This window comes from Manis javanica, chromosome 11, assembly GCF_040802235.1.
Source record: "Manis javanica isolate MJ-LG chromosome 11, MJ_LKY, whole genome shotgun sequence".
NCBI lineage: Eukaryota > Metazoa > Chordata > Mammalia > Pholidota > Manidae > Manis > Manis javanica.
This window is the reverse complement of record NC_133166.1, coordinates 20,568,977-20,596,347: the sequence shown is the minus strand read 5'-3', so window position 1 is coordinate 20,596,347 and position 27,371 is coordinate 20,568,977. Positions and strand designations below refer to the sequence as shown.

General features: G+C 44.7%; 2 protein-coding genes across 2 annotated transcripts in view; one reads left to right on the top strand and one right to left on the bottom strand.

Moving 5' to 3' along the window:
• Positions 1–27,371, top strand: part of POLD3 (DNA polymerase delta 3, accessory subunit) — a 158,735-nt gene that overhangs the window by 23,723 nt on the left and 107,641 nt on the right. The gene's annotated exons all lie outside the window — the stretch shown is intronic.
• KCNE3 (potassium voltage-gated channel subfamily E regulatory subunit 3) lies at positions 13,569–24,215 on the bottom strand. Its single transcript, XM_017668025.3, has 3 exons — positions 24,058–24,215; positions 23,072–23,153; positions 13,569–15,491 (listed from the first exon to the last, which is right to left on the bottom strand). The coding sequence occupies exon 3, from the start codon at positions 15,455–15,457 to the stop codon at positions 15,152–15,154; it is 306 nt and encodes a 101-aa protein (XP_017523514.1). The 5' UTR covers positions 15,458–15,491; positions 23,072–23,153; positions 24,058–24,215; the 3' UTR covers positions 13,569–15,151.

The following is a 27,371-nucleotide window of genomic DNA, read 5'->3' as shown; positions in this document are numbered from 1 at the left end:
GGAGTTAGCCAAAATGATGCCTGAAAATTTGCCACAAGTCAAAACTAGTTTGCTTAAAGAGTGGGTTCCTGTTGAGGAGTAGTGAAGAGAACACTACACCACTGGCAGTGAGGGGCAGGTGTCTCTGGTATTGGAATTTCATTCCTGATTCCTGAGGATAAGACAACAGCCAGTTGACTGGGACCGGGAAGCGACTAACCAGTAATACAGTGAAACTGACCTAGAGGAGGCATCTCAATAGGTGACCTGGAGAGATGGAAAGAAGGAGGTTAAGGGATAGCTCATCTTTCAGGTCATAAATGTGCAAAGAAACAAAGGGTGGTATAATGGGAAAAACAAGTGTCAGATGACATGGAGTCTGATCTTATTTTGACCATTAATTCCCTTTTAGTATGTGATGTTGGATAAGAAATATTTTCTCTCTGAGACTGGTTTCACTAAACTCTGTGTTTGAGACTATTTGAAAGGAATGCTACAGAACAGCAAGTGAAAGTGGTCAGACTAGGTGAATAGCATCCCATGTCAGTTACATTGTCACTTGAGCCAAAACTGGCCACAGCACAGAAGATTTTAGGATCTGATGTTGAGCAGGTAAAGTCAGTAACTACCAGATCTAGAAAGGGAAGTAGTCTTTTTAGATTTGTAGCTTGCATCTCTGATTTTTCATTGAAGGTTTGCAGTAGAAAGTAGACTATGATTTTTCCTTAGTTGCCTCTCTTCCTGCTCCTGTCACCCTTCTTATTGCCTCCTTCTGTTATAGGTTGTGGATAAAATGAAAGTTCCTGTGGCCAGGATTCTCACCTGACCCTGGTTAGCTAGCTCACTACACATGTGTGAGCAATACATTGCTATTGACTCTATATAAAGAGCTCCACCCAGTGCTCTGGGCAACATGGTGGCACAGCTGCAAGGCTGCAGGAGAGCAGAGACTGGCTTGCTGCATGCAGACTTACTCTGAGTGAATGAGATTTTAGTGATTGACCTGCCATTGAGGAAATAAAGTTGGGTATAACCCTTTCATCCCAGGAATGTTCTACTGTCATTTCTTTGGTCACTTAATCCATAGCAAAAACCCATTGGCAAGACATAGGGAACTCAGAAAAGGTAGATGAAAAAATGAGCCTAACGGAGCAGAACCCAAACCAAAACTCAGTGATTTCAAGTAGTGGCATTTCAGGTCTCAGTGTGGGAATGATCTATAGAAAACTGTGGTGTACATCTGTTGTTTTGTCTGCCTGGTAGACGTATCCCTCCTTGGAACAGTAACCTTCCTTCAGTCTGAACAAGCTCATTCCCCACCTCTAATCAAGAGGTTCCAGTAGGAGAGAGAAATCATAGTATTCCTCAGCCTTGGCACAGAGGTGAGTATGTCACGTCAGCCAGGGCAAAGGGAGATTTTGCAAGTTGGAATTAAGGGGCTCAGTCCCTCTCAGGTGGCAAAAATGTGAGATGGAGCCAGAAGCTATTGGTAGCCATGTCCCTTGCATGGAGGGAGCCAGTCTGTAGTGGGTAGGCTGACAAGAGAAGAAGGCAGGTCTGTGTGCATTAGGGGATGACAGGGGAAGGGAGGAAGAGGGAGGACAAGAAGAACGCAGACTACTTTGTGACATTATTATGCTTATTTCCAGTTATCCTGGAGGCCTACCTTCAACATTCCCTTTGTTATGTGAAACAATAAATTTGCCTTTTGACATTTTTGGGGTTTTGTCCCTAGTGATCAAAACAGCACTGCCTGATGCAGAAATCCTTCATTTCCTGTTGAAGGTGACTACTTACTATGTTCAGATATAAGGCTACTCCTGGTCCTGCCCCCCTCATAGATCCATCTTCCCTGGAACAGCACCTCACTTCTCATGTGTTTAGTATTTTTACAGTTTACCAAGTGGTTCTTTTCAAATGCTTCTCATAATAGCCCTCTATGGTGGACAGGGCAAGGTTATCCTTTTTTTTTTTTGCATCAAGGATACTGGGGTGAAATGACTTCTTACTTAAAGTCATGTAGTATGTAAGACCAAGATCTTGAACCCAGGATGTGGTGAGTACTCTTTCCACTCTGCCAGGCCCTCTGTTCACTTGGCAAGAGCCTTGTAAGGGCAAGGACTGGCTCAGAACATGAACATGTGGCTTACTTGTTCAACAAATACCATAGAACCTGTGCTCAAGCCATGCACTGTTCTCAGGCCTAAGGTACAAAGCTGAACAAAACACAGTCTCTGCCCTCACAAAGGTGACAGTCCAGTGTGAATTGTCTGTTTCTGAAGTAGGGTCCTTCTGAAGTAGTTAAGAGGGACACTAAACGCAGTCTAAGTTAGGAAAGGCTTCTCAGCAGGGTCACTGGCAGACCAGATGGCACGTTTGTGTATCAGAAATAAAGCTGCCCTTTCCTCAAAATGCTTAACTGCCAATGGCTGGAAAATTGTCATGAAAACATTTAAATCTGTCATTTCTATGTGGCAATTGGCATACCCCAGGTGTGTACAGTGTGCATAACTGTGTATGGCACCCTTTTTCCTGGAGGATATAATGTTTAAGCTGAGATCTAAAGGGCAACAGACCCCTACCTGTAAGGCCCCAGTTGTGTCTGAAGATTGGGTCGGCTGCCAAGCAAGCCATTATTTATTTAGGCAGCACAGCCCTCCGGTGGCAGCTCTTGTGTCCTCGTGAATGCCACACCCTTTTGTCTTCATTTCTGCCTGGTCTCCCAGGGACCCTAGAGTACTTTCTCCCTGCAGGTCACTCTCCCTACACCTGTTTGTCTGCCAGAGACTAGGTCAAGAGGTTGTATTTCTGGACCATAGCCCTCAGTCATGCTTAATTCTAAGTGGAAGAAACTTCAAGAGAAGACCCAGTACCCTGTGGGCGGGGTAGCCTGGAAGTTACAGTATCTGAAGGCCTGAGGATTGTGGAGACTTCTCCTGATTGGCTGCTAATTCTGCCATCCCCTTGACTGCCGGTTTTTTTGTGTGTGTTTGTTTTGTTTTTTGTTTTTAAGTGTGGTGTTTTCTTAGCTCAACAGGAGAAATAAATGAGAAGAGAGCATGGAACCCTGTTCCTCTGAGAATCCTAAAATATTAGGCGTGGGAAAAATTCCATGGTATGCTTTCCCCCAACCCAGCATTCTTATCTAGGTGAAAATAAACAGCAAATGCAGTCATAAAGCGGAGTAAAAATTGTTTGTTTATAGAAAAGAAAACTGGAAGGTTCTGGAAAGGATAGAGACCGCTCCATCTTTGCATTGATAATATTGAGGGTTTGTGTGTGAATGGAATGTATATGAATCTCAGATCTTTTAGGACCAGCTGACAGGTGGTACCAGTTTTCTTCCCAGGTCATCTGTGCTTCTATATAAAGACAGAACAGAGTCATATTTTGATGCCTGGGATTTCTTGATCATGAATTTAGCTCCACTTTAGAGATGTTGCTGGTTCCCAATCCTACACTCTCCTGCCTATCATAATACTTGTTATGTTGTGTTATGTTAGGCTACGTATGTTATATTACATGATACTATATAATTTCTGGGTTTGTTGGAATTTCTTTTCATCCTACACTCCCTCTTTTTCATGCCTCTCTTCAGGCTCTTCCAAGATTAATTTAGGAAGCCATCAGAATCATAGACTGTTCAAATGGAAGAACTTTAAAGAGTATCTGGCCTAGGTCTGTAGATGACAGCCAAGGAGCACAGGCCCAGAGGGGCATTGAGTGACAAAGGTCAGCCAGGGAGTTAGAGGCAGAGCTTAGATGTCATGCCCAGTGGTCTTTTGACCACAGACACAATCTCTTTTGCCAGGTGATTAGGTTGGGATGAATTTTGGCTTGGTTCTGAAACGCCTGCTGTCATATCTTTCTAGCTACAAATCCTTCTTTCCCAGTTCCTTCCTCTTTTCTCCTTTCTCCCTCTCAAGTTTTGACTCTGATCCAGAAGCCACAACAGGTGTTGGGCCTGCCTCTCAGCAAATCCTGAATCTTGGCTGGCAGGGTCCTGGGGGTGGAGCGTGCCCTTGTGCCACCCTGTTGGCTGCCAAATCAGTTTCAAGGTCTCTCTGGTAACCTCCAAAGCCAATTCTACTAAAAAGTTCCTTCATCTTTGGAGCATCCAGTGACTGGTATGAGGAAAAGTTCAGAAGTCTCCTCTGAGCTGCCTAAGGGTGAGAGTTATTTTTATCACAAACCTACCTTAAGCTCCCTAATAATTGTTTTTTGTAGTAAGTTTGACATATATTAATATATAATAAAGGCTATACAAACATGCCTATTGTTGAAAATAATAAACTCACCCATTATTTGAAAACTTCCCAGACTCAGTCATTCCACTGGAGAAGAAGGGGCTGCTTCAGTGCTGAGTGCCAGTACCTTTTATGGGCTCAATAAATATTTGTAATAAATGTGCATAATAGGCCTCAGTTTGAGTTTAAATTACATCTGCTTTTTGAATTCACACAGGTGTGGGCATGTCTGGTGTGGTAGGGTGGGGAGTACACTGCTCAGATGTCCCTCACAGAGAACCTGCTGGGAGGGGTGTAGTTAGCTGACAGCCTTTAGCTGTAGCACCTTAAGAATCTACTGCAGTGTTCACTCAATGATCATGCTCTCACTGTCCTTCTCCCTATCACCGACAGCACTGCAGACATGCCAGAGCCGAGCCATTCCTGCCCAATGAGGGCAGCCCTCTCTATTGGACAGTCTTTGCTCTGCCACTCCCCATTAGCCCAGTTGAGACTTTCTCAGAGCTGTACTGAAGTCTGGGGCTTCTCCTGCCCAGTACACCTTCCTTCCCCATCTCCTTTAACAGGTGTCAGACCGCACTGAAGTCTGAGGCTCTTCCACCTACTCTTCCCATTCCTCTTTAGCCCTCAAGGTGTTTCCCCCAATAAATCTCTTGCACATCTTGGCATCTGCTTCTTGGAGACCGCAAGCAGTCACTTCCAACCTATTAGGCGCAACTCACCAAAAGTCTCTTTTCCATGATGGCTTTAAGTGTCTTCTGGGAGGGAACTTGTCCTAAGGAAAGTGAGGAGATAGGCAATGTAGGTCCAGTAACAGAATCTTCAAAACCAAAGATGAGGGAGCTTCAGTTCATCGTAGGTTTATCACACAGATTTCTCTCCTAGCCTCAGTGCAGCTGTATCCCTACCCCCACCATTGGCTCATGTTTTAGCAATCTGTGGCAGGGAACAGGGATGAGGAGAAATCAGCAAAATATAGAAGAGCAGCTTTACTAAAAATTCTGAGTCAAAGGGCATAAATAATCACTGTTGGAAGCCCATGTGTAGCACCATGTGGGGGGGAATGTATTCTTCTCTCTGCATAATCTATATAGCAAGTTCTTCATACTGGGGACTCCAGAAGGGTCAGTGTCACCTTGCATTTTAACAACACAGCATGTGAGAACCACTCTCTGGGCTTCCCAGAAATTAAGAGGAGAATTTCTCAAGGAGCTAGGGAACTTTATTAATAGGTGGAGGTATGAGCTTGTATAAATTTGAATCAAAGACTATCAGAACTGAAAGGAACTATATAGATCATCTAGTATGTTGGTTCTCAAACTGTGTTTCATAGAGATTCTCAAGGGCCTGGGGGTAGGAGTGCTACAGATAAAATGTAAGGAAATATAAATGAAAGGTAGTTCAAGGATGCAAGAGGTTTTCAATATAAGTGAGATATGAGCAAATGAATTAACCAGTCTAGGCCAAATAGCTAATAGGCGGAGGAGCAAGGTGAGAATCATGATTTCTAAGCTTCTTATGTGCCATCATATGAGACTTTAGCTGTTACTTTTATAATGTGGTGGCTGTGAGCAAATTACTCAGAATGGAAAAAATGTGGGGGTCATGGTATATGTTTTGTCTCTGTAATCCTTCTCCTAAGGGGGCAGAGTGGATTTGCCTTTTGAAGCAACTGGGTGACTCTCAACAAGTATACTCTTCCTGGAGTCTGGTTTTCATTATTTTTATGTCCTCAGTCTCACATGTCAGCCAGGGCAGACATGCTGACAGAAAGTCCTAATGGAAGTAATATGCTTCTAATTTAGAATAAGAATAACCACACCCACAGATCAAAACCCATGGAAACTTCCACTGCCCTCAGCAGTGTATAGAGTAACATTTCTGAAAGAGTTCTAAGAGATATTTAATATGCTTCTGAGAAAGGATTCCCTATCAACATTCCTCATCTTTGAGATTCCTGTTGGTCATAGAAATCTCTGAAAAGCTCTGCAAATGCTTTTGGATTAAACTTAATCCAATGTTTCACAAACTTGCTTGTTGATGGATGCCTATATTCATGGAATATTTATTATCGTCATAGAGAATATACTTGGGAAATGCTGAGGTAAAGATTATTGACTGGGGGCAGAGGCTGGTCTGGATTGTGGTCCTGGCTCTGCCACCTAATTTGCATTTTTTCATCTTCTTTGGACTTCAGTTTCCTCAGCTGCAAAAGGAGAGGGTTGCCATCATTGATCTAGAGAGAAAAAACCTTTTATTGCACACTTACTCTGACATGCCATCAGGACTGCATCCTTAGAAGGGCCTCATGCTTGGTTTAATCCACTGTTACCATCTTAAAGTGTTTAATAATTGTTAACACATAGCTCTGCATTTTCATTTTGCACTGGGTCTCATAAATTATGTAACAAATTAAATTATATAGCTGTTCCTATGTGTTTTATATACATTATATGACATATACATCTACATATATACATATATAGAGAGATTATCTCTAATATCTCTAATTTTCAATTTTCACAGTCTAATGAAAATGTAGTGTGTTATTGTTTGTGATATGCACATGTGGAAGCTGAGAATGAAAGAAGTCAAATAAATTGCTCAAGGCCGCATAGGGAGTGAATAGCAGAGCCAGGATTCCAGGCTAGTCCACCGGGTTCTAAAACTTTTGTCCTTCACACCCGGCCAGTTGCCAGTGCAAACATCTTATAATTTTGATTCTTTTGTTTTTCAAACTATTACTAGATCTATCTCACTGTTCAAGTAACTGTATTAATATCATTCATTGAGTGAAAATCTGGCTAAATGAATTAGTGAGCTATGAACTAGATATCAGTGAATGCAAGGTGAGATGAAAGGGAATAGGTGGCTATAGAAGTTTGACAGACACAGAGTCCAACAAACCCGACTGTGCCATGTGGCCTGGTACAACCCATTTAGCTTCTGTCTCCATCTACCTCATGGGTACATTGTGAGGATTAAATGAAATAATATATTCCTTGACACATGGTAATCCCTCAAAAGATTATTATTATTCTTTTATTAATGTGGCCACGCTAGATTTGCTATTGTGATACCAGAGCTCCAACTATTGGGATCCATTTGTTTGAAAAACAGTGCAAGAATGTTAGATTTCTTTACTTGTTTTCTGAATCAAATCAAACTGAAATTTAATTTTTCTAATTCAAATAAAATTAAATTTAGCTTCACCCTCACTTACCAGGTTGATGGGACATCCAATTTCTGAGTTTTTGTGGGAATGCAAAAACCTCAGGGCTTAACTGATCTAGAAAACATGGGGAGCCATCTTCAGCCCATTGTAGCTGAAGCACATTGTCCCAGGAGGTGTGTTGGAGTTAGATGTATCTGGCCCACTTGCTCATGGCATCTACTTCTATCCTAAGCTGGGCACCAATAACTGCATGACTCCCAAAGCCATGGCTTGGTGCTCATTCCCCAGGTGTCCTCATAGTCTTCCCTGCAAGAACTACTGGAGGGTGACAAGTGCATGTCCCCGCCACCCCTCCATCCTGGCTTTGCTTTCTCCCTCCCAAACAATCCAGCTCTGTCCCTGTAAGAATGTGCATGTTGTAAATAAGGACCTTTAAATCTTTTCCCCCTGAGATAAAGAAAGCCTCCCAAATCTGCAAAGCACTAACTGTCCTTCCAAGAAGTGTATGGAGGAAAATTATCTTCAAGTCTTGTTACTAAGTTCACAGCAGAAAAAAAAAATTGATTTAACTCATTCAATTACACTATGTTCTCAGACTTTTTCATCATCTGTGAAGACTCCCACGACCCATTTCTCTGTTGGCCACTGTATTTCACATCTAAGCCTGTGTGTCTTATCTTTACTGCAAGCTGGGGAAGCAGGAGGGCTGTGGAAAGTGACAGGACTAGAGAGATTATGTTGCTGATTTTCTCCATTTCTGTGTGAGAATTGTCACAACCAACTGTGTGGAATTCCACATTTCTGATCTTCTGAGCCCCTTGGGAACAATGAGAGCAGTGGGTGGAAAAAACAGACTTATGAGAAAATGAGAAACATTTATCCGTAATGGCTCAGAGGGCTTGGTGACAGGGTATTGGGACAGGCTATGACGCTGATGTCCACGGAAGAGGTAAAAGAGAAGCACTGGACCAACACTTTTTTCCCCCAGTGTGGATGATTATGCTGGATGTCTGCCAGGTCAAGGGCAAAATTAGAACTTCGCTCTAAGGTGTTGGCAGAGCTATAGACCTGTAGTGCTGGGCCCTCTAGTGGCTAGTTCTGATTCAGTGGCCATGACTGGCTGTTGGCCACCCTGTCAGTCTCTGTCAATGCCTTTTTGGTTTTTGGTTCTGCTAGATCCACTAACTGGCTCCATCTTTATCTTAGCCCATCCCTCTATCACTACTGAAAATTACTTTGGTACAGACTAAGTGCTAGGGCCCAGTTCTTGAGGGAAAGATTGGTTCCCTTGGAAACAGACTGAGATGGAGAGTGTCACACAGGTATTTTAGGGATTGCTCTTGGGAGATGTACCAATATGGAAGTGAGGAAGCAGGAGTAGGCAGGAAGAAAATCTAACTCACAGTGTGGTTGCAACTGAAGCCTCAGCTGACCATATGGGAAGTTCTGGAACTGAGATGGTCCCTCAAAGTTGTCCCAAATTGATGTGATGAAGCTGGACCTGTATCCCTGCATCCATCTGTCATTGGTTGTGAGATGCCCCAGGAGGGGTATGGCTTGGGTGAAATAGTTCCCTGTGGCTCATGGCAACATGCAGAGAGGGATGCAGCTGTGAGCTGTCAGCAGCCCACATTCCCAGCAGCTGGACAACAGGTGCCTTGGCCCCAAAGATCTGGGCCAGAGCACCATTACATCCACTCCTGGGAGTTTACAGTCACATTCATGGGCTCTCTGAGTACGTTGTGCCTTCTTTTATCAGTTTCCTCTTGAGGCAGGAAGGAAAAGACCAGAAATGGAAGTCAGGAGACATAGATTCTAGCACAGACTCCTGCTGTATGACCTTAAGTATGTCATTAAGTTATCCTAGCTCCAGGGCTAGCAAGAGTGTTCAATAACAATCCTTCACCATTTATATTTTAGAGTTCTCTCACATTCACTTTTAATTGAATCCACAGGACCAAACTCTAAACCAAATGAATTAAATGAAGACAACAATATTTTGAAGGGTTGGAAGCACCACATACATGTGAGAGATTATGTAGCACAGCACTCAAAATAATGTTGATTCAATCTAATATTTATTGAGCATCCACTCTGTGCCAAGCCTTACTGGCACAATAAAGGTTTCCTAGTTGATGGGACATGAAGATGTATTAGACATGGCCTTTGCTCATGCCTTGGCATTGTTTCTAGTAGAGGAAAAGACATACCAACACAGTACAATGTGATAAAAATTATGATGGAGTTTTAAACAGGGAAGTAAGATGAATAAAAGATGCCTCGACTTCTGTAGAGGAGGGACAGAGAGGGGTTCAAAGTAGAGCTTCATAGATATGGTACATTTTTATAGGAGTAAAACTGAAGTGGGTGAGCTAATCCTTGCCGTCATGAAGGTGGGGACTGTTCCTATCTTGTTTGCTGTTGTATTCTTAGTGCCAAACACATTGCCTGACATCTAGGTACTTAATAAATATTTGTTGAATGAATGAATAACTGTAGACTGTGGTGTCAAAAGAGCTCTTTTGTGATGTATTTAAATGATCTCGTCCCCTCTCTGAGGGATATGCACTAATGATTCATTCACATTAGATACTTGGAGATTGAAGCCTTCTGATCTCCCAGCAGATGCTATGGCTAGTCTCTATGTTATCCCTGCCTCCAGTGCTGTGAGTCAGCACTGTAGAGACTCAAGGACCCTCATCCAAGAGCTGTCCCAACTGGCTTACTATTCCCATAGCATTGTGATAATGCCCTGTCTTCTCTGTAAGGCATCTTGGTTGGGGGTAGAAAGAGCTGGGCATGGATGAGATTGTGACCGTTCTGCTTGATCCCTGAAAGGGAACAGAGAGACCCACCACAGAGTCTGCTGGGAGATTTAAGAGGGTTTAAATTCAAGAAAGGATCTAATGTGCGTCTCAAAGGAACCAGCTGCAGTGGGGAGAACATGGGCTTTGGCTTCCGGTAAGTGTGTGTTAAAATCTAGGCTGCTCTTTGATTAGCTAACTGGATATTAAACAAGTTTTACTTCTCTTTCCTCATCTATAAAATGAGGATTAAAAAAAATAATTACATCAACAGCTTTTAAAAGGGTTAAATAAGGTAACAAGAAAATTCCCAGCACAGAGCCTGGCAGAGACTGGTTGCTCATTACATATTAGTTTTTCTTCTCTTTTTCTTTCCTTCACTAATTTCTGACTCTCCCACTCCCAAGAGCTCATTCTTTGTCAGTATAACCACTGCCACAGATGGCTTCTCTGATTTCATCCTGGCAGATCATGTTCTTGGTTTCTTAGTGGCACCTGAAACAGGATTCTTTTTCCTACACAAGGTTGGCTGAAAGCCTTGCTCTGTCTGTTTCCCCTGTGCCTAAACCAGTATCTTGGATACTACCACTCCAGTGAGAGGAGAGACCAGACTCACCAGCGCCAGAAAAAAAAATGAGCAAAAGTCACACTCCCAGAACAGGCTTAGGTATACCCACAAAGCCCATACCTCTACCCCCTATAAAAAACACGGTCTAATCAGATAACAGCACTTCTGCTTTCTTGGCAGGACTGTGCATTTTTTTATCATGACCAGTCCTGGGGGAAGAATGAGGAGGCTGGGATGAAGACTGCTAATTGCCCAGATAGGAACCTCATTTGCCAGCTCTCTTGCAGTCAGTTGTGGCCAGGTTACTAAGCCCTTGTCAGTAGATGTGAGCGGAAGGGATGTATGCAGCTTCTGTCTTCCTTGCTTAAGAGCAAATTTCCAGCCCTGGAATTTTGTTCTTTCTCTCTTCTCACTAACTAGAAATGATTCAATCAGGGTAAACTTGGAAGCTACATGTTGAGGATGGCAGTCATTATCCTAGGCCCCTGAATGCTTGAGGAGAGTAGAGCCACGAATGTATTTGGAGAGCTGCCTTCAAACATACTACACCGGACCTCTTAATCAAATCCTACCAGTGCTTCATATCCTCCCTCAACTCTCCAGGGAACATCCATGAACCCTCTCCTCTTCTTAACCATCATGTTTAATCTCTGTTCCCCCCCATTTTCTGGCACATAACTGTATTGTTTCCTACTTGGTTCTGTTTGGTGTTATCTTGTTTGTTCTTTATTTGGTGTGCACTTCTTATTCCCTATTAACTAGAAGGAACTCTCAAGATGTGGCATTCTGCTTCTGCTCCCAGTTCCCCAGCAGCACAACTGTAGTGGATGCTGATGGAGCCCCACACAGGCCCCCTTACCCAGCTGCTGTGAGTGTTGACTGCCATCGCCTTGGAGCTGTCCACTGCTCCAGAAACTTGGCCTCAACCAAATGTGAGCACCCCCGGGGAGGTTAAGTGCCCCCATTTAGCAGCCAGCAGCCAATGATGACTGACATAGAGCAGAAAAAGATAGCCACAAAAGGTGGGGCCAATTCTGTGATGAAAATTGAGCTTCAGAACCTTCCTGAGTAACCAGGTTGTTGCTAAATCTCCAACCAAGACAACTTCCTTACTTTGCTTTCTTCCATCACTCTGGCCTGCAGTATAGGTGCCATTCTTCTCCAGAGAATTGTCCTCAGTTGATAGGATCCTTACACCCCTTACAGTCCTCCTCTTGTCCCCACTTTCCTACCAGGGTGGTCCATAACCAATGACTGACTGATAGAGGGGCATAAAAGGCCAGCCCCCTTGCCTCCAGGGAGTGTAATCATGCCCTGTGATTTATGCCCCGGCTGCATGTGACAGTTCCCCATGGATCAGGCCAAGGCTAGACCCCAAGAGACACCTTGTTTGACTCTTTCCCTTTCCTATCTACTTCACTCTCTAGCTTATAGGTTTTCCGTGAAAAACACTCCTAAATAGATGTCCATCTTGGGCTCTGCTTCTAGGGAACCCAACTTCAATCTATTGATGTCAGTATTCTGTCATCATTTTCCCAAATCACTTTATTCTGGAGACTATTCAGATCCACACTCTGGGCTGGGTATGCCAAGGTGCCGAAATTGGGTTGACAGTTCTGCAGGGGCTAGATGACAACAAATGGGCTCTACTAAATTAATTGTAAGAAATTAATTAGGATTGTTATGAGGGTATGAAAGCTAAATGTGTTAATTTTAAGTGTGTGTTAAGCACTTAGACTGCTGCCTCACATGTAGTAAATGCTCAAGTATTCAGGCAGGGATTCCTGTGATCCTTTTTGTTTACTTTTTTATTTCAGGTGTGCCTAAATGAGTGCCTGGCACATAGTAGGCTCTCAATAAATCTCTGTTGAATGAGTGATTATTAAAGTTTTGCTTTAAGGGCTCAAGATGATGTGCTGAGATCTGGCCAGCAGAGGGCAGAAACAGTGCAGACAGAAGCTCCTATGGGCTGAGGAAGGTAGTGGGATGGAACTGGAGTGGCACAGAGCTGGGGAGGGGAGGCCCCAGGGGAATACCTACATCATAGAATATACCGAGTGTGTATAATGAGGTGTATGGAGCCCCTACTTTGTGAATCCAGACAAATAAGTAGTTTCAGGCTCCAAGACCTGTGGCATTGCCCTGATATCTGTAGCTCCTCTTTTGAACTTGTGACTACCCCATACTCCTAAATAAATCCCCTTTAGTGTTAATGCTAATATACATTGGATATCTGTAACATGCAAATGAAAGGATTTGTATTATTTTATTTCTAAGCCCTGTGAGTATAAGAACTGTGTGAAGGGGAGCTGCCTTCATGGCTGTAGACATTAAAGTCCCAGGGAAACCACAGTGGGCTTCTTTCCTGTTTTGTCCCCCAGTCAACCTGCTCTTTTCAGGAGGGTGATCTGATCACCCTCAACCTTTAAGCTTTCTTTGTCTTATTCCCTGTATTCACTCTGCCCATTTAGATCTGTCCTCTCTTTCAAAGCTCTCAGTTCAAATCCTACCTTTCTCTAACTTCTCCTCAAAACCCTCATTGTATCAATCACCTGACCATTTACACTTAATCACATTTCATATTTTATTTGGGAGTTTGGGCTTGGTGGTCTCTAAAGTCCCATTTGGCTGTAGACTGCCAAATCTGTTGTCTTCCCATATATCATATCTTCTTAGGCAGGTCTCCATCCTGTCCCTCAATAAAGGCTTGAGCCCACAGGGAGCTCAGCACAGATTTGCAGGAGTGTGAACATAGCTAACTGCTCACACGAGTCCATGTGTTCTGTGACCCTCCATTCAAGAAACACACAGGCATTTATTTGTACTTTTCTAAGTGAAAGTAGTTCCCCTCCACCCCCACCTTATTATACAAGAACATACTTACAGTGAAATAAATCAAATATTACATAATTTTTTAAGTGAAAAGGGAAAATTACCCATAATCCTTCTCCTCAGAGATAACTACTATCAAAATATTTTTTTCAGAGTTTTTCCTCTACATAGATATGTATGTTTCAGCAGGGCCTTCTGAAGACCCCACAGAGATCCCTTAGATAGAAATCAAACAACACAGTGGGAGATTCTGGCCTGGGATTTGTAGCTTGTGAAGTGTTCACCAGCCACACTGCACATACTGGATTGAACCATATGAAACTACTGATTTCAGCTGCTTTTTACCTACAAACATAACAGTCTTATATGGTTCAACCTAATGTATGTGAAGGCTAGAATGTCAGAAGTGGTAGAGCCCTTGAAAACTTTCAAGTCTAATTATTTCATTGTGCTGAAGAGGGAAAAGGATCAGAGAGAGAAGTGACTAGCCAGTTCATATACCATATTAATGGTGGAAAGAGATCTGGTTCTCTTTCCGCTGAACCAGGTACCTGCCTTGTATACTCTGCTTCTTTTAATATGATCATCTTCTAGGTGTGATAATAGTATTCTAGAAGCAGATTTCAATTTGGTACTAGACTATTGCTTACAGAACTCAAATAGGAAGAGGCTGCATTAGAGGTAGTCAAGTCCCCATGTCTGGATATGTGGCTGGGAAGAGCATTGTGACATGGCTGGAGAGGCACATGAGCTATGGAGCTAAAGTGGCTTGACATTCAGGGCCTTGCATTTGCATGACTACTTCTCAGGGTCTTAGGAGAGGCCCTAGCAATATACTAACACAGTAATATGTTTTTGTATTATTTGCAAAAGTAAGGTATTTTAGAAATCTTTTTCTTAAAGAGGGCCTGAAGAATTGTGTAAGTTTCAGGCCTGGATTCACTCCCGTGTGGCACAGAGTTTTGTAAAGCACTAGACAAGGAGACCAGAGTTCCTGGGTTCCAGTCTGGCCCAAATGGACAAATTGGTGCTTGCCCTGCTTTCCCTCAAAGTGGGGTAAAATCACAAATGTTGAATGTGTTGAAAAACACAAAATATGAACAAACTTAAGTAAGTAACATTATTCAGATTTCCTGTCTGTGATATGGGATAATCATCACTGCTTCACATGGTCATTGAAGATAACACATCAAAAAACATGTCCTTAATGCATCTTCCTGTTTCATTTCCCTCTGCCACAATGTCCTCCTCCTTCCTCCAGGCTCCTGCCCCTCATATTCCAGCCATTGGACCAGTTATTGGTCATTATCTTTTGCTACTTCTATATATTTGTTCTTGGAGCTCCCACTGTCTCTAAAGTCTGTCTTTGCTGGAAAAAAGAATCCTTATTCAGAAGGCCCAGATCTTCCAGCCCTTCTCCTCCCACCCCAAAGATGGCCTCCCCTGCCATTGTTTCTTGTTGATCTGACAGATAAGGACACTAAGGCCTGATGTGGTCCATAGCTGAATTCTGGTGCCTTGACCTTCCGCTGTCTAGCCCCCTAGATCAGATCATAGACACACGGTTCTTGATGTACACATGATAGGGGTCACTGCGCTTGTCCACTTTGCGGGAGCGGGTATACCCCAGGATGAGGCTGCCCACGGTGGCAGCAAATAGGAACATGACGAAGAGAATGTACATGTAAGAGTTGTCATCACGGCTAGGTGGGCTGTCTCGCCGCTCCTCAGTCAGGTCGTCTGGCCCTCGCCCTGGCCGGCAGAGCAGGTTGCTGTGAAGAGTGGCATTTAGAGCCTTCAGAACAGAGTGCAGGCTCTCATACCAGGTCTCAGTCCCATTGGTGGTCTCCATAGCAACAAGGATTTAGGTGGGGGAGGAATTGGCTCTGTTGGTGACAGAAAAGAGAGGAGATGGCTTGCAGCTTAAATTACCTCCCCACTCCTTCAGACCCCAGCTAAAAATCCCAGCATCACAGTTTATTCTAGCTGCTTCTTTACTTTTCTGTCTTCTCCACTAGACTCAAGGTCAATGAGAGCAGGGACCATGTCTGTTTTAGTAACTGCTATATACGAGCCTTTGTGACAGCACTCAATAGATGCTCAATAATGTGGAATCAAGCTTACCTTGACCACCACATTAATCCCTTATTAATCTCCTTTCTTTGGATCCTTTGGGTTCTGTAAATCACTGAGATTCAGGCTAGAAGGACCTTAGAGATTATTTAGTCTATCTCCTTCCATTTTATACACAGGGAAACTGAGACCCAGAGAGAATAAATGGCTTGTCCATGATCACAGAGAATACTAGAGGTAGAGTCTAAATACATCCCCTCTCTCTCTCTCTGGCAGCCAGCTCAGAGCTTCTTCAGCTTTCATGTTTGCTCTTGGCAGACAGTGTCACTCCATTAAAAGTCACTCCTCAGAACTCTCCTTCAGTACAGTTCTATTTTTATATTCCACAGACACCATCTAGAAATGTTGGGATGGCTTAGTGTTCACCCTACCTGGAGGCCAGAGGCTGGGTCACCTGACCTCTCAAGCATCCTATGTCTCCAAGATTCTAGGTATTTATTCCTGCCTTTTTGGGGGAAATTCTGTTGTAAAGAAGGTGGCTTGGGCATCAGGGAGAGGCTGGTCACCACTGCAGGCACTGGAAAAGAGGAGAACAGGGCTGGGCCCAAGGATGGGAGAGCGAAAGGAGCACCCAGTCTGCTGCGGGGTTTTACCTCCCCAGAGAGATGAGACACAGGCAGCTCACTTATCTTGCCTTCTGACACAAAGGCACTCTGTACTTGGCATATAATAGGTGATAATAAATGTTCATTTTCCTTCCTCTCAGAAATCCTTAATCTGTAATATAGAAAACAGACAGCCTGGCATTCTGGTGTCTGAAAAGCCGTATGTCATTCCCTTTAAACAAGGTTCCACACTCACTTCCTTCAGGAAGCCTTCATCAGAGGCTCCCCACCCTTAACCATACTCCACGAGCTTTATCATCACAGTCATCTCTTTCTGCCAGCACTTATGTGTAAGACAATGTATGGCTGTTCTCTTGTTACTGACAAGGGGTATCAGCAGACTACTTGCTCCTGGTCAGCAGGGCTGTGTCCATCTCCCAAGTCTAGGGGACTAGTTTTCCTTACTCAGGGGCCCTATCCTGACACTGGCTGGGTGTTCTTCCCTTCATGGTCTCCAGTAAACATGGCCACTTAAGAGATTTCTCCAAAGGCTAAGCACTCAAGAGTTAACTGACTGGTTCCAAAGCCCTCCTTTATTATCTACGTAGAGCTGTCAATTAACCAAAGTTAATAAACTCGGCTACTAACCATGAAGTGTCTCCCCCAGAAAAGATGACAGTTAGTTATGACCATGATAAAATTCATGAACAACTCTATGACAGCAGAAGTTGGGGGGAAGAATCTAAATAATACAGCAAACACCTAGGTCAGGCCCACGTTTTGTGGAAGGCCTTTGGGACCCCTGCTATCTGGTACCAGGGCTGCCTTGTCTGGATGGATGAGGGGAAGAGTTAAGGGCTCACTGAGTTAAGATCCAGAGGGCATAGGTTCTTACCTACTACCCCACTTGTCAGGCAAGAAATTTGTGCCTTGCTCTTCCCTCGTATGGGCCAGTGGAAAGCAGGAGCAGCACAGTGAAATTAATGGCTCAACTAAGCATGGAGCCGGTCATCATTTATGGAGGCCACTCTTGGGCAGGCCTTACATTGGGAGCTTGGGGAGAGGGCGCTGGCTCTGCACTTACAAGCATATCACCAGCTGATCTATAACGCAGGGGACAAGCCAAGGGCTACTGGGGCTTAAAAGAGGAAGGGACGAATTCTGCTCATGGTTCAGAGAGTGTTTACAGTGAAAGAGATATTTCAGTTGGGCTTTGAAGGGTTTTTAGGAAGTAGAAAAGGCAAGAAAAGGAAACATGAACAAAGGCATGAAAAAAAGAAAGCACATAAAATGTTTAGAAGGCAGTAGATACAACAAAGGTTTCAAGTGGCCCAGGGCTCTTTCCCAAGGTAGTCACCATGACCAGTTTTCTTAGAAATCCTTGCAAGGGGGTTTTAACTGACAAGGAAGAGGGAGGGCAGCCTCAATCTGGAAGGCTCACCAAATAGTAGGCAAATTATCTGACTCTGAATTGGTTTCAGCAATCTTCCTATGGGCGCCCTAAGTCTCCTCAGACTCAGCCTCTTCAGGATGTCTCTGGACACATCTGGGGTCTTAATATTGGCTTTGGAACTGGGAGGGCCCAGATCTAGAAAGCAGGGGAGGGGGCAGGAAAGGAAGGAGGAACCAGAAACACAGAAAAACCTTCAGAACAAGTGTGGATCGTCCAAGGCTGGGCTCCAAGGGTTGTGCAATAGCCTTGCTGTGGCTACTGACACCCTCCTACATGTCTTCCCCTTCCTGCAGCAGCTGGGTCAGACCAGCCTGGGGTTGCAATTACAGGAACTATGTGGAGGCCAGGGCACATCTGATTGCAGTCTCCTGACTCCAGGCCCACAATGTGTCAATTAGGTGATTTAATGAGAAACATCAGTTTAATACATGGACTCCTGCTCAATGAGCAGCTAAATGAGTACAGCCTAAAACAGTCATTCCCTTTCCTAAGGGTACTGATGTCTTAGTAGGAGCCTCTTTAAGGCTGCAATGGCCTGAGACCCAAGGGAACAATGTAAGCGGCAGAATGTCTGTTGGCAGTTGGGTTGATATTTTACATAGGAACAAACAATGTTCCGAAACAGTCTACTTGGATAAACTGGTCACAGCATCAACACTATCCATAGCATAGCTCACTGTGAAAATTAAAGAAGAAAATGATGCAGTGCCTGGCACTAGACACTCCACAGACATGGTGGTAGTTTTATTTTTGTAGAGCAGAGCTGGCAGGGCCTTCAGAGTCCATCTAGTCTACCCTCCCTCATTTTAGAGTGAAGGAGATAGAAACCCAAGGAACTGTGTTGGCTCAGCTGTGACTGTGTGACTTTGGGCATGTGACTTCCCCTTTTTGGGCCCATGTTTCTGTCTGCATCTGTAAAATTAAGGGGTTTTACAGTGTACTCTTGTAAGGTTCCTGTCAGCTCTATCATCCTATGAGGGTACAAATCACAATAACACACTGTGATATTATGGAAGCCTGGTGGGAAAGGCATTTTGGGAGCTTCCTAGAGCCCATGAAATCGCAAGACAGAGAAGCCTGCAGGTTTTTTCCTCACAGGTTAAGATGTTTCTGAGCCCTGGGACTAGGTTACACTTACTATTCTAGCTTAGATAAACTGAGAGCCTAATCAGTTGACTTAATTCTTTTTTCCTCTTAACAACTCACCTGCCAGGATGATCTAGCAGGTGGAGGAGATAGACTCTCTGCAAAAAGTGGGCAGAGCAGGCAGTGTGGGGGACAGAGTGGGCTCTGAGATGGGGTTCAGTGAGGGGAGTAAAGGTTCATCCCTCAGACCCTCCTTCCTGGGCCTCTGGATAAACCTGGATGTTTGTGGTTCTGAAAGGGAGGAGCAAAGAAGCCACAGCGATACATCTTTAGGTACTGGGTTGGAGTTGGGAGTGAGGGCCACGGTACAAGGGCATCCTCTTGGATGAGGAGAGGCAGAGAGCCAATAAAGGGACAGGTTGGTTCTCTTTGACATGTCTCTGGGTCCCAAGTTAGAAATTGTAGGTTGGCAACATTGGGAATTTTGTTCCTCTTCCTGGCTCCTTGGCTTCCCTCTTCAAGATAGTCACTGATTATGAAGTTCACTATAATAGGGGAGACAGAGCTCCTGCCCTGGAGAGTCCTTAACTTGAAACAGGAGATAGACCAGTTAGAAAGGAAGGTGAATGAGCAGTGAAATGAACACCAAGGTGAAAAAGATCATTTAGAATCTAGATTCTAGGTCAACCCCTCCATTTTGTAGATGGGGAAACTGACAAGTATCCCATCCACAGATATTTCCACTGTAAGTTCCCTGCCTATAGGACAGGTCTTTGGGGTGCGGTCGGGTGCTCTTTCCACTGCAAATAGCAACATTCCCTGGCATCTGAGCTGTGTATTACACCAATCACAGCCTCCTGTGTCCAGGGGCATTATTTTCTCTAACTCAATTACTCTTGCTTTTTCCTGCACTACAAGTTCTCACCAACCTTAAGGGAGGACCCAGCAAGTGTGGGAAAGTTGTTAAGTTTTGGAGGAGGAGTCAGCCTTTCTATATAGTCTCACCTCCCACGGCCTTTTCTGCTCCAGACCTACTCCTGATCCCCCAAACAAGCCAGGTGCACACTCTTCCTCCACACTCTGTTGCTACTATTTCCTGCATGTTAATAGGCTCTTTCTAAATATTCTTGACTTGAACTCATTTGGCCTCTGACTTGGGGGTGGAAGCAGAAAGCTGTGAGCTGAAGGATGAACTGGGTATCTTAGTGAGATTTTCTTTCAGGTTTCTCTGGAGAAACTCTGCCATTGGTTCCTCTGGTTGTCCCATTGCTCTGTTCACCTACTCTTTCAGAATGAGTGTCTTATGTTCCTAGAAGTGAGGTAGGGATGAAAGCAAGTAGGGGACCCAAAGACAACTCCTGGGACTGCACAACTTTGCCATTAGTCTCCTTGCTGGTCATACCACCTCCATGGGCTGGGAACCAGTGGAGTGGGAGAGGATTTGAAAGAATGGACCTTCACATATAGATGGAAAAAGACACAGGAATAAAATCTGAGCTGGAAGGCACCTTCACAATCATGTCATTGTTACAACTCCCTCATTCAACCAGTGAGAAAATAGGGTCCCCCTCCACCCATCCCACCAGGGGGAAATCACTTGCTCAAGATAGATCTCACAGCCCAGGAAGGGTAGAGCTAGGACCAGAAACAAGTATCCCATCCACAGATATTTCCACTGTAAGTTCCCTTTTGCCTATAGGACAGTCTAACCTCCTCTAATTTTCATTCAAACTCCTTTGGATGTGACACTGCCTCTAGCCCCCTATCACTGCAGCTCTCCCCAGTGCCCTGTGCCCCATGATACTGAGCTACAGACCATTCTTCAAATATTCCGTGCATTTGCACACCTCTTGTTTTTGTTCATGCTATTTTACTTAGGCAGGAATGCCCTTCCCCTTTTTTTTTTTATTTCATTTATTTTTATTTTTATATTTTTTATTTTGGTATCATTAATCTATAATTACAGAAAGAACATTATGTTTACTAGGTTCCCCCCTTCACCAAGTCCCCCCTATATACCCCTTCATAGTCACTGTCCATCTGCGTAGTAAGATGCGGTAAAATCACTACTTGTCTTCTCTGTGTTGCACAGCCCTCCCCATGCCCCCCATGCACTATACATGTTAATCGTAATGCCCTGTTTCTTTTTCCCCGCCCTTATCCCTCGCTTCCTACCCATCGTCCCCAGTCCCTTTCCCTTTGGTAACTATTAGTCCATTCTTGGGTTCTGTGATTCTGCTGCTGTTTTGTTCCTTCAGTTTTCCTTTGTTCTTATACTCCACATATGAGTGAAATCATTTGGTACTTGTCCTTCTCGGCTTGGCTTATTTCACTGAGCATAATACCCTCTAGCTCCATCCATGTTGTTGCGAATGGTAGGATCTGTTTTTTTCTTATGGCTGCGTAATATTCCATTGTGTATATGTACCACATCTTCTTTATCCATTCATCTACTGATGGACATTTAGGTTGCTTCCATATCTTGGCTATTGTAAACAGTGCAGCGATAAACATAGGGGTGCATCTGTCTTTTTCAAACTGGAGTGCTGCATTTTTAGGGTAAATCCCTAGAAGTGGAATTCCTGGGTCAAATGGTATTTCTATTTTGAGCGTTCTGAGGAACCTCCATACTGCTTTCCACTGCCCTTCCTCTTTTTATCTGCCTGGTGAACTCCTACTCACCCTTCAAGACCCAGCTGCAATGTCAGCTCTGTAGACCCTTCCTTTCTTTCTTTTTTTAGTATAGAATTTCCTTTCCTTTTGGTATCATTACTATACAGTCACATGAGCAACATTGTGGTTGCTAGATTCCCCCCATTATCAAGTACCCATCACACACCCCATTACAGTCACTGTCCATCAGCATAGTAAGATGCTGTAGAGTCACTACTTGTCTTCTCTGTGCCATACTGCCTTCCCTGTGCCCCCCCTACATTATGTATACTAATTGTAATGACCCTTATTCCCCTTATCCCTCCCTTCCCACCTCCCTCCCCAGCCCCTTTCTTTTGGTAACTGTTTAGTCCATTCTTGGGTTATGCAAGTCTGCTGCTGTTTTGTTCCTTCAGTTTTTGCTTTGTTGTTATACTCCACATATGAGTGAAATCATTTGATACTTGTCTTTCTCCACCTGGCTTATTTCCCTCTAGCTCCACCCATGTTGTTGCAAATGGTAGGATTTGTTTTCTTCTTATAGCTGAATAATATTCCACCTCTTCTTTATCCATTCATCTACTGATGGACACTTAGGTTGCTTCCATTTCTTGGCTATTGTAAATAGTGCTGCAATAAACATAGGGGTGCATATGTGTAGACCCTTACCTGAGATATACCCCTTTCCCCACTCCCTAGCCAGTTAGTCTCTCCTTTTTGTGTGTTCCTAAAATATGTCACATAAAACCCTATTAGAGCACTATACTGTACTGAAATTGTGTGTGTGTGTGTGTGTATATATATCAATAGATATAGATAGAGACACTAAACTGTGTGCTGTGAGGCATGAGGGCAGGGACCTGTGCCCCTTACAGTTTTTTATTGCCTGAGCTGAGCACATAGCAAGCACTGAAGAATAAATGAATTAATGTCTCTTATTAGACTATCCCCATTCCAGCATACACATATACATTCATGAAAACTGTTTATAGTACTTAAAAAGTAACATCAAGAGCAGGCCCAAACAGATTGCATTTCATCTGGTGGAGGTGCAAAGAAAAGGAGCCAACTCAGTCAGGTGGGGAAGTCTCCTTTGAAGCCCACATGTTCCCTGTATCTGGACCCCATTTAATCCAAAGATCAAACATTCTTGGCCCCAAAACACCAGCAGTGGCCTTGTAACCTCTTGCCAGTGTACCTACCCAGGGTGTGGTCATACACACCCACCCACTGAGCATTCACAGTCCAACTCTCAGTCGCCCATTCTGTGATCTTCCCTCTTAAGTTAAGCTTTCACAGCTCCAATCTTGGCTGTATGCTTGGCTACGTGACCTTGAGCACTGTATTTATATCCTCTATGAGATGGGGATGATTACCTCCGCCCTGCTTACCTCACATGGGCGCTGGGGAAGACAACTCAGGAGAAGGTATTGGACAGCCTGGTTACCTTGTTTTCTGTTTTCCTATCTGTCTCCTCAGGCCCCCGTATTACCAAGAACAGCCATCCCTGTGTCCTCTCTCCCAACCCTTGGTTCTTCTACCCTCATCAGAAGCCAGGAGGTTCTTATTATTCTTTTTGATTCCCAGACAAACTTACCTCCTTCAGAAGCCTTCCTTGTTTCTCAACCCTCTGATCAGCCCTGTAGTCTCTTTCCATTTAGGGGTACTGTTCTGTAGTCCTGTAGTTGATGGAGAACACACCAGAGTTGGAATCAGGAGACCTGCCCCTATTTTGCAGGCATAGTTAGCCATATGTCTGGGTTAAGTCTCACTTCTCCACTCTGGGTCTCATTTTCCCCATCAGTAAGATGGGGTTTCTTGTCTTACCTCTCAGGTATTTTGAGCATCACTCAGTGAGGGATGAAAAGGGTTGTTTGTTATCATGCTAAGGAGCCAAAAAAATCTGAAAGCAGTTTCACGGACTCCAGCCTGGGTCTCCTCCATTAGGAGCAGACAAAGTGGCTGGATGCCAGGAGGTAATGAGTTTATACATTTTCGGTGCACCTTTGTCGGTGAGGTGGACCGAGTAGACTTGGAGCAGCACGACCAGGAAGCCCATCTTACAGGTGGTGACCCAGGCAAAGAGAGCCTAAGGCACAGAGCAGCCAGGGGACCGGCACTGGGTGACACAAGTCTCCTGACTCCCAGGCTAGACCTATGTTATTAGCAGCAAAAGATGCCTTTGGGAGTCCCCCGCGAGGGTCACAGTGGAATATCAAATAGGCGGGCCAGCACGGCACTGCAAGCGGCTCCCGCCAAGAGTGAAGCGCGCGCAAGGTTCCGGAGTGCCATTTCGGCGGGCGCACTCGCTGCCCCGAGGGCAGGTGTTCGCTTGCCTTTCTGTGGATGTGGAGGAAGCTGTCTTGCTGCCTTCTGGGGCCCTGTGAGTACCGGTGCAAACGGGGAGTACCACCTGTGCACTCCCACTTGGAGCCCCGGGGTCCCTGCCGCTGGGTCCCGGGAAGGATCAGCTCAGTATTTGTGCCGCCTCCCACCTCTGATCGCGGTTTCAAGGGAGGCAAGGAGATCTCTCATTTCTACCTCCGGCTGCAGCTCAACCTTTGACCTGCGGATGTGCCTTACCTGCCTCTTGGCAAGACCCCGAGGGGTGCCGTCTTCTCGTGGGACCCCGCGCCGGGTTCTCGCGGGCCGCACACTACACTCTCTCTCTGTGCAGCCCGCGCTGCCACAAGCGCTCGGCTCCCTTTTCCCTTACCCAGGGCGTCCCCTCCCCCGGCCCCGCCCGGCCCCCAGCACACCCACTTCTCCCGGGCGCCTCCGCCCAGCTACTGGGCCTCACCCGGCTCTGGGCTCCGACCCTTCCGTCCCCTGCAGCGCCTGCTTCCTGGACCATGCCTCTTGCTTCGCTTCAGCTTGCACAGCATGAGACTGGTATTCAGAAGGCCGCGATGCTGAGGTCGGGTCCTGGTGGAATCAGTCTTTGCTTCTAAGAGACTGTGTGGTGGTGGGCAAGTCACTGCTCCTCAGTGGGCCCTGGCTTTCTCTCTATAAAATGGGTACAGTTTCCGCATACGTTCTTTACAGGATGATGGATTGGGTCAGATGAGATCTTATATTCCAAAATATTAAAGCCAGGTGGTCACTGAAGAAATCATCTGATTGGAAAACAAACCCTCTTTTCAAGACATGGTGCAGAGGCCCCGTTTGGGGAAGGCACTTACTCAGGCTCACCAAGAAAGTCAATAGCAGGGTTTAGTAGACTCAGAATATACTATGTCAATTTGATAATATGGGTAAATGTAGTAACCACATTGTTTTTTCATGTGAAACCTTCATAAGAGTGTATATCAATAATACCTAAAAAAAGAAAATACACTATGTCATTGTCTCTCCTTTGCCCCAGCTTATGTCTCTTCTTTCCAAGTCTGTACAGTGCCTCACATGCCCAGAAACTGGTGTCCAGCCACACCTCCTGGCCTCCATCCCAGGACACCCTTCACTTTCTGGCCACCAGGCCCTCACTGAAATTATTGCTTCCTTGCTGGTGACACAGCAGGATCCAGAAATGAGAAGCAGCCAGGGACAGCTGAGAAATGAGGGTCAGGAGGCAATGGGTAAGGGAGTTGACACTGGCAGGGAACAGCCTCTCAGGGGCTCTGTAGGGAGTCTTTATCAGAACCCTCTTTACAGCCTGTAGCCTTGGAATAATTAATAACAAACTGAGGTCAGCTCTTGCTCCCTTGCAAACAAAGATCTGTTTCAGGACATCTAAGGCACAAACCCTCAATCATATAAGTTCAGGTAGTATCTAAGAAGTGCTATCATTTTTTTTTCAATGTACCACACGGAAGTTTTGTACACAATTGCTAATCTTCATGAAAACACGTTACTTCCATGTTATTTCTGTGGTTATGTATTTTGACCCAGCTACTTTTTCTCAGTCTGGATATCATCTCTCAGGGAAGTTATCCTGACCCTGGGCATAAGTCTCAAATTTCAGTCTGCCTAAGATCACCCTGGAGCTTGTTTTAGTAAAGTAGATTTTGGGTTCCACTCCAAAAATTCTGACTCAGGAAGATCTGGAATGGAGCCCAGAAATGAGCATTTTTAAAAAAAAAGATTCCTAAGTGATTCTGATGCAGGTGGTTGGTTCTTGAGATCAGCCTGAAGGAAAGAGCTCTGGATCACTGAGGGTTCCTTCCTACACCCTGCCCAGGGTCTTGCATTTATTCTATAGGCCTATTTATTACAGTTATAAAAAGTAACTATTTGCCCACTTCATCTACTAGATTGTGAGTTCTTTGAAGATAAGGATTGTTTCTTGTCCTAATAAAATTTTAGAATCATACCATCTTGGAGTTCTGAAAACATTTAGTGATAGAACCTAAGTTGGAAGGACTCTTCAAGTTATCTAGTCAAATTCCTTACCTAAAAATTCCCTATATTTCATTTTTGACATGAGATTATCCACCTTTTCTCCCACACCTCTAGTAACAAGGAGCTCACTGTGCCCAAGAAGCTAGGGATCCGATTGTTAGGAGGTTCTCAAATTTTGACAGAAACTGCCTCTTACTCATTTCTACTCTTTGTTCCTTTTGCCCATTGGAGGCACAAATTTTACACCTAATCTTTGTTCCCTTTTTCAGTGCTTCAGAAACTTAAAGTCTATCCTCCACTTCCCCTTCTCTGAACTGAGGGTTGGGCAGGAACCTGTCAAGGAAGGCAAGTGGCTAAGGGGCTATCAGAAAGTGGACTGACCTGCCTCATCTTCCCATCTGTGCTTTGCAGGCTTGCTGTGTGGCTTAGGTGACCCAATATGTGTGCCACATGCCAAGAGGTGGGCCCAGTGTGATACTTGTGCTTAGTAAATGGCAGCTTCTATTGTTGTTACGTAAGACAAGGAAGGATGAAACAGAATTCCTGACTTGGGGAGACCATAGCCTATGAAGGACCCTCAGGGAACTCTCCAGTCCAAAGCAGTTAGGGCCAAGGCTCTGACATACAGGGAAGGTGAGGAGTGGGCTGCCTGAAGGGGTCAAAGACTCATGTAGAAGCTCATTTAGAGATACCCCTCTTTCAAGTCTTAAGTGCTTAAGTGCTACCTTCTTGGTAGGGCCTTCCCTAGCCATCCTATTTACAAATCCTACTTCCTCCCTTCTCCTGCCCTCCCTAACTCCCTTCCTTGCCTGTTTTCCAATGATAGCTAACATCATCTGATATATATATAACATCATCTCTTTGGATGACACGTGTGACTGGAACTCGTGACATCTTTCCCTGGCTCCCCTCAGTCTCCTCTTGGTAAATGGAACCATCGTCCATCAGTTCCCTGTTTGTTTTCTTTATGGAACTCAACCCAGTCTTCCATTTACCTGTGTACTAATATGGGGTCTGCCTTTCCCATTTGGCTATAAGCACAATGAGGACACAGACCTGGTGTATCTTTTTTACAAAGAATACCCAGGATGTAAAATAATGTCTGTCTAGTAAGTGGGAGAGAAGGGTTGGGAGGTAGGGTGAGCATGGATGGTATCTTCCAAGAGTCTCAGAAGCCTGAGTCACCAGGGAAAACACAGCATGAATCACAGAGGAAGTTTAATTGGCACATCAAGTTATTTTATTCCATTACTATTCAGGAGCCTGTCTCTGGGTTTCCGTGATCTCATCAGCTTGACCTGTCAGCTTGACCCTTAGAACTCTTCTTGTTCTCACTTTGTTTTCACCTTTCTCCTGCCTCTGCAGGCAGCACAGGGCAATGGCAAGAGCCCTGAAAGAGGCGGAGGATAGAGAGTGTGGGCTCAGGAGGCTGCAGATCTCAGTGGCCTCTTCTCCCATCTCACGCTCACACATGCTGCGTCCTGAGAAGCAGGGTGGCACAGTAGTCCAGAATATGGCCTCTGGGGTCCAACAGAGCTATGTTTGAATCCTAGCCCTGT

Coding starts and splice junctions, on each gene's coding strand:
- KCNE3 (XM_017668025.3), bottom strand. CDS start 15,457: ATGGAGACCACCAATGGGACTGAGACCTGGTATGAGAGCCTGCACTCT.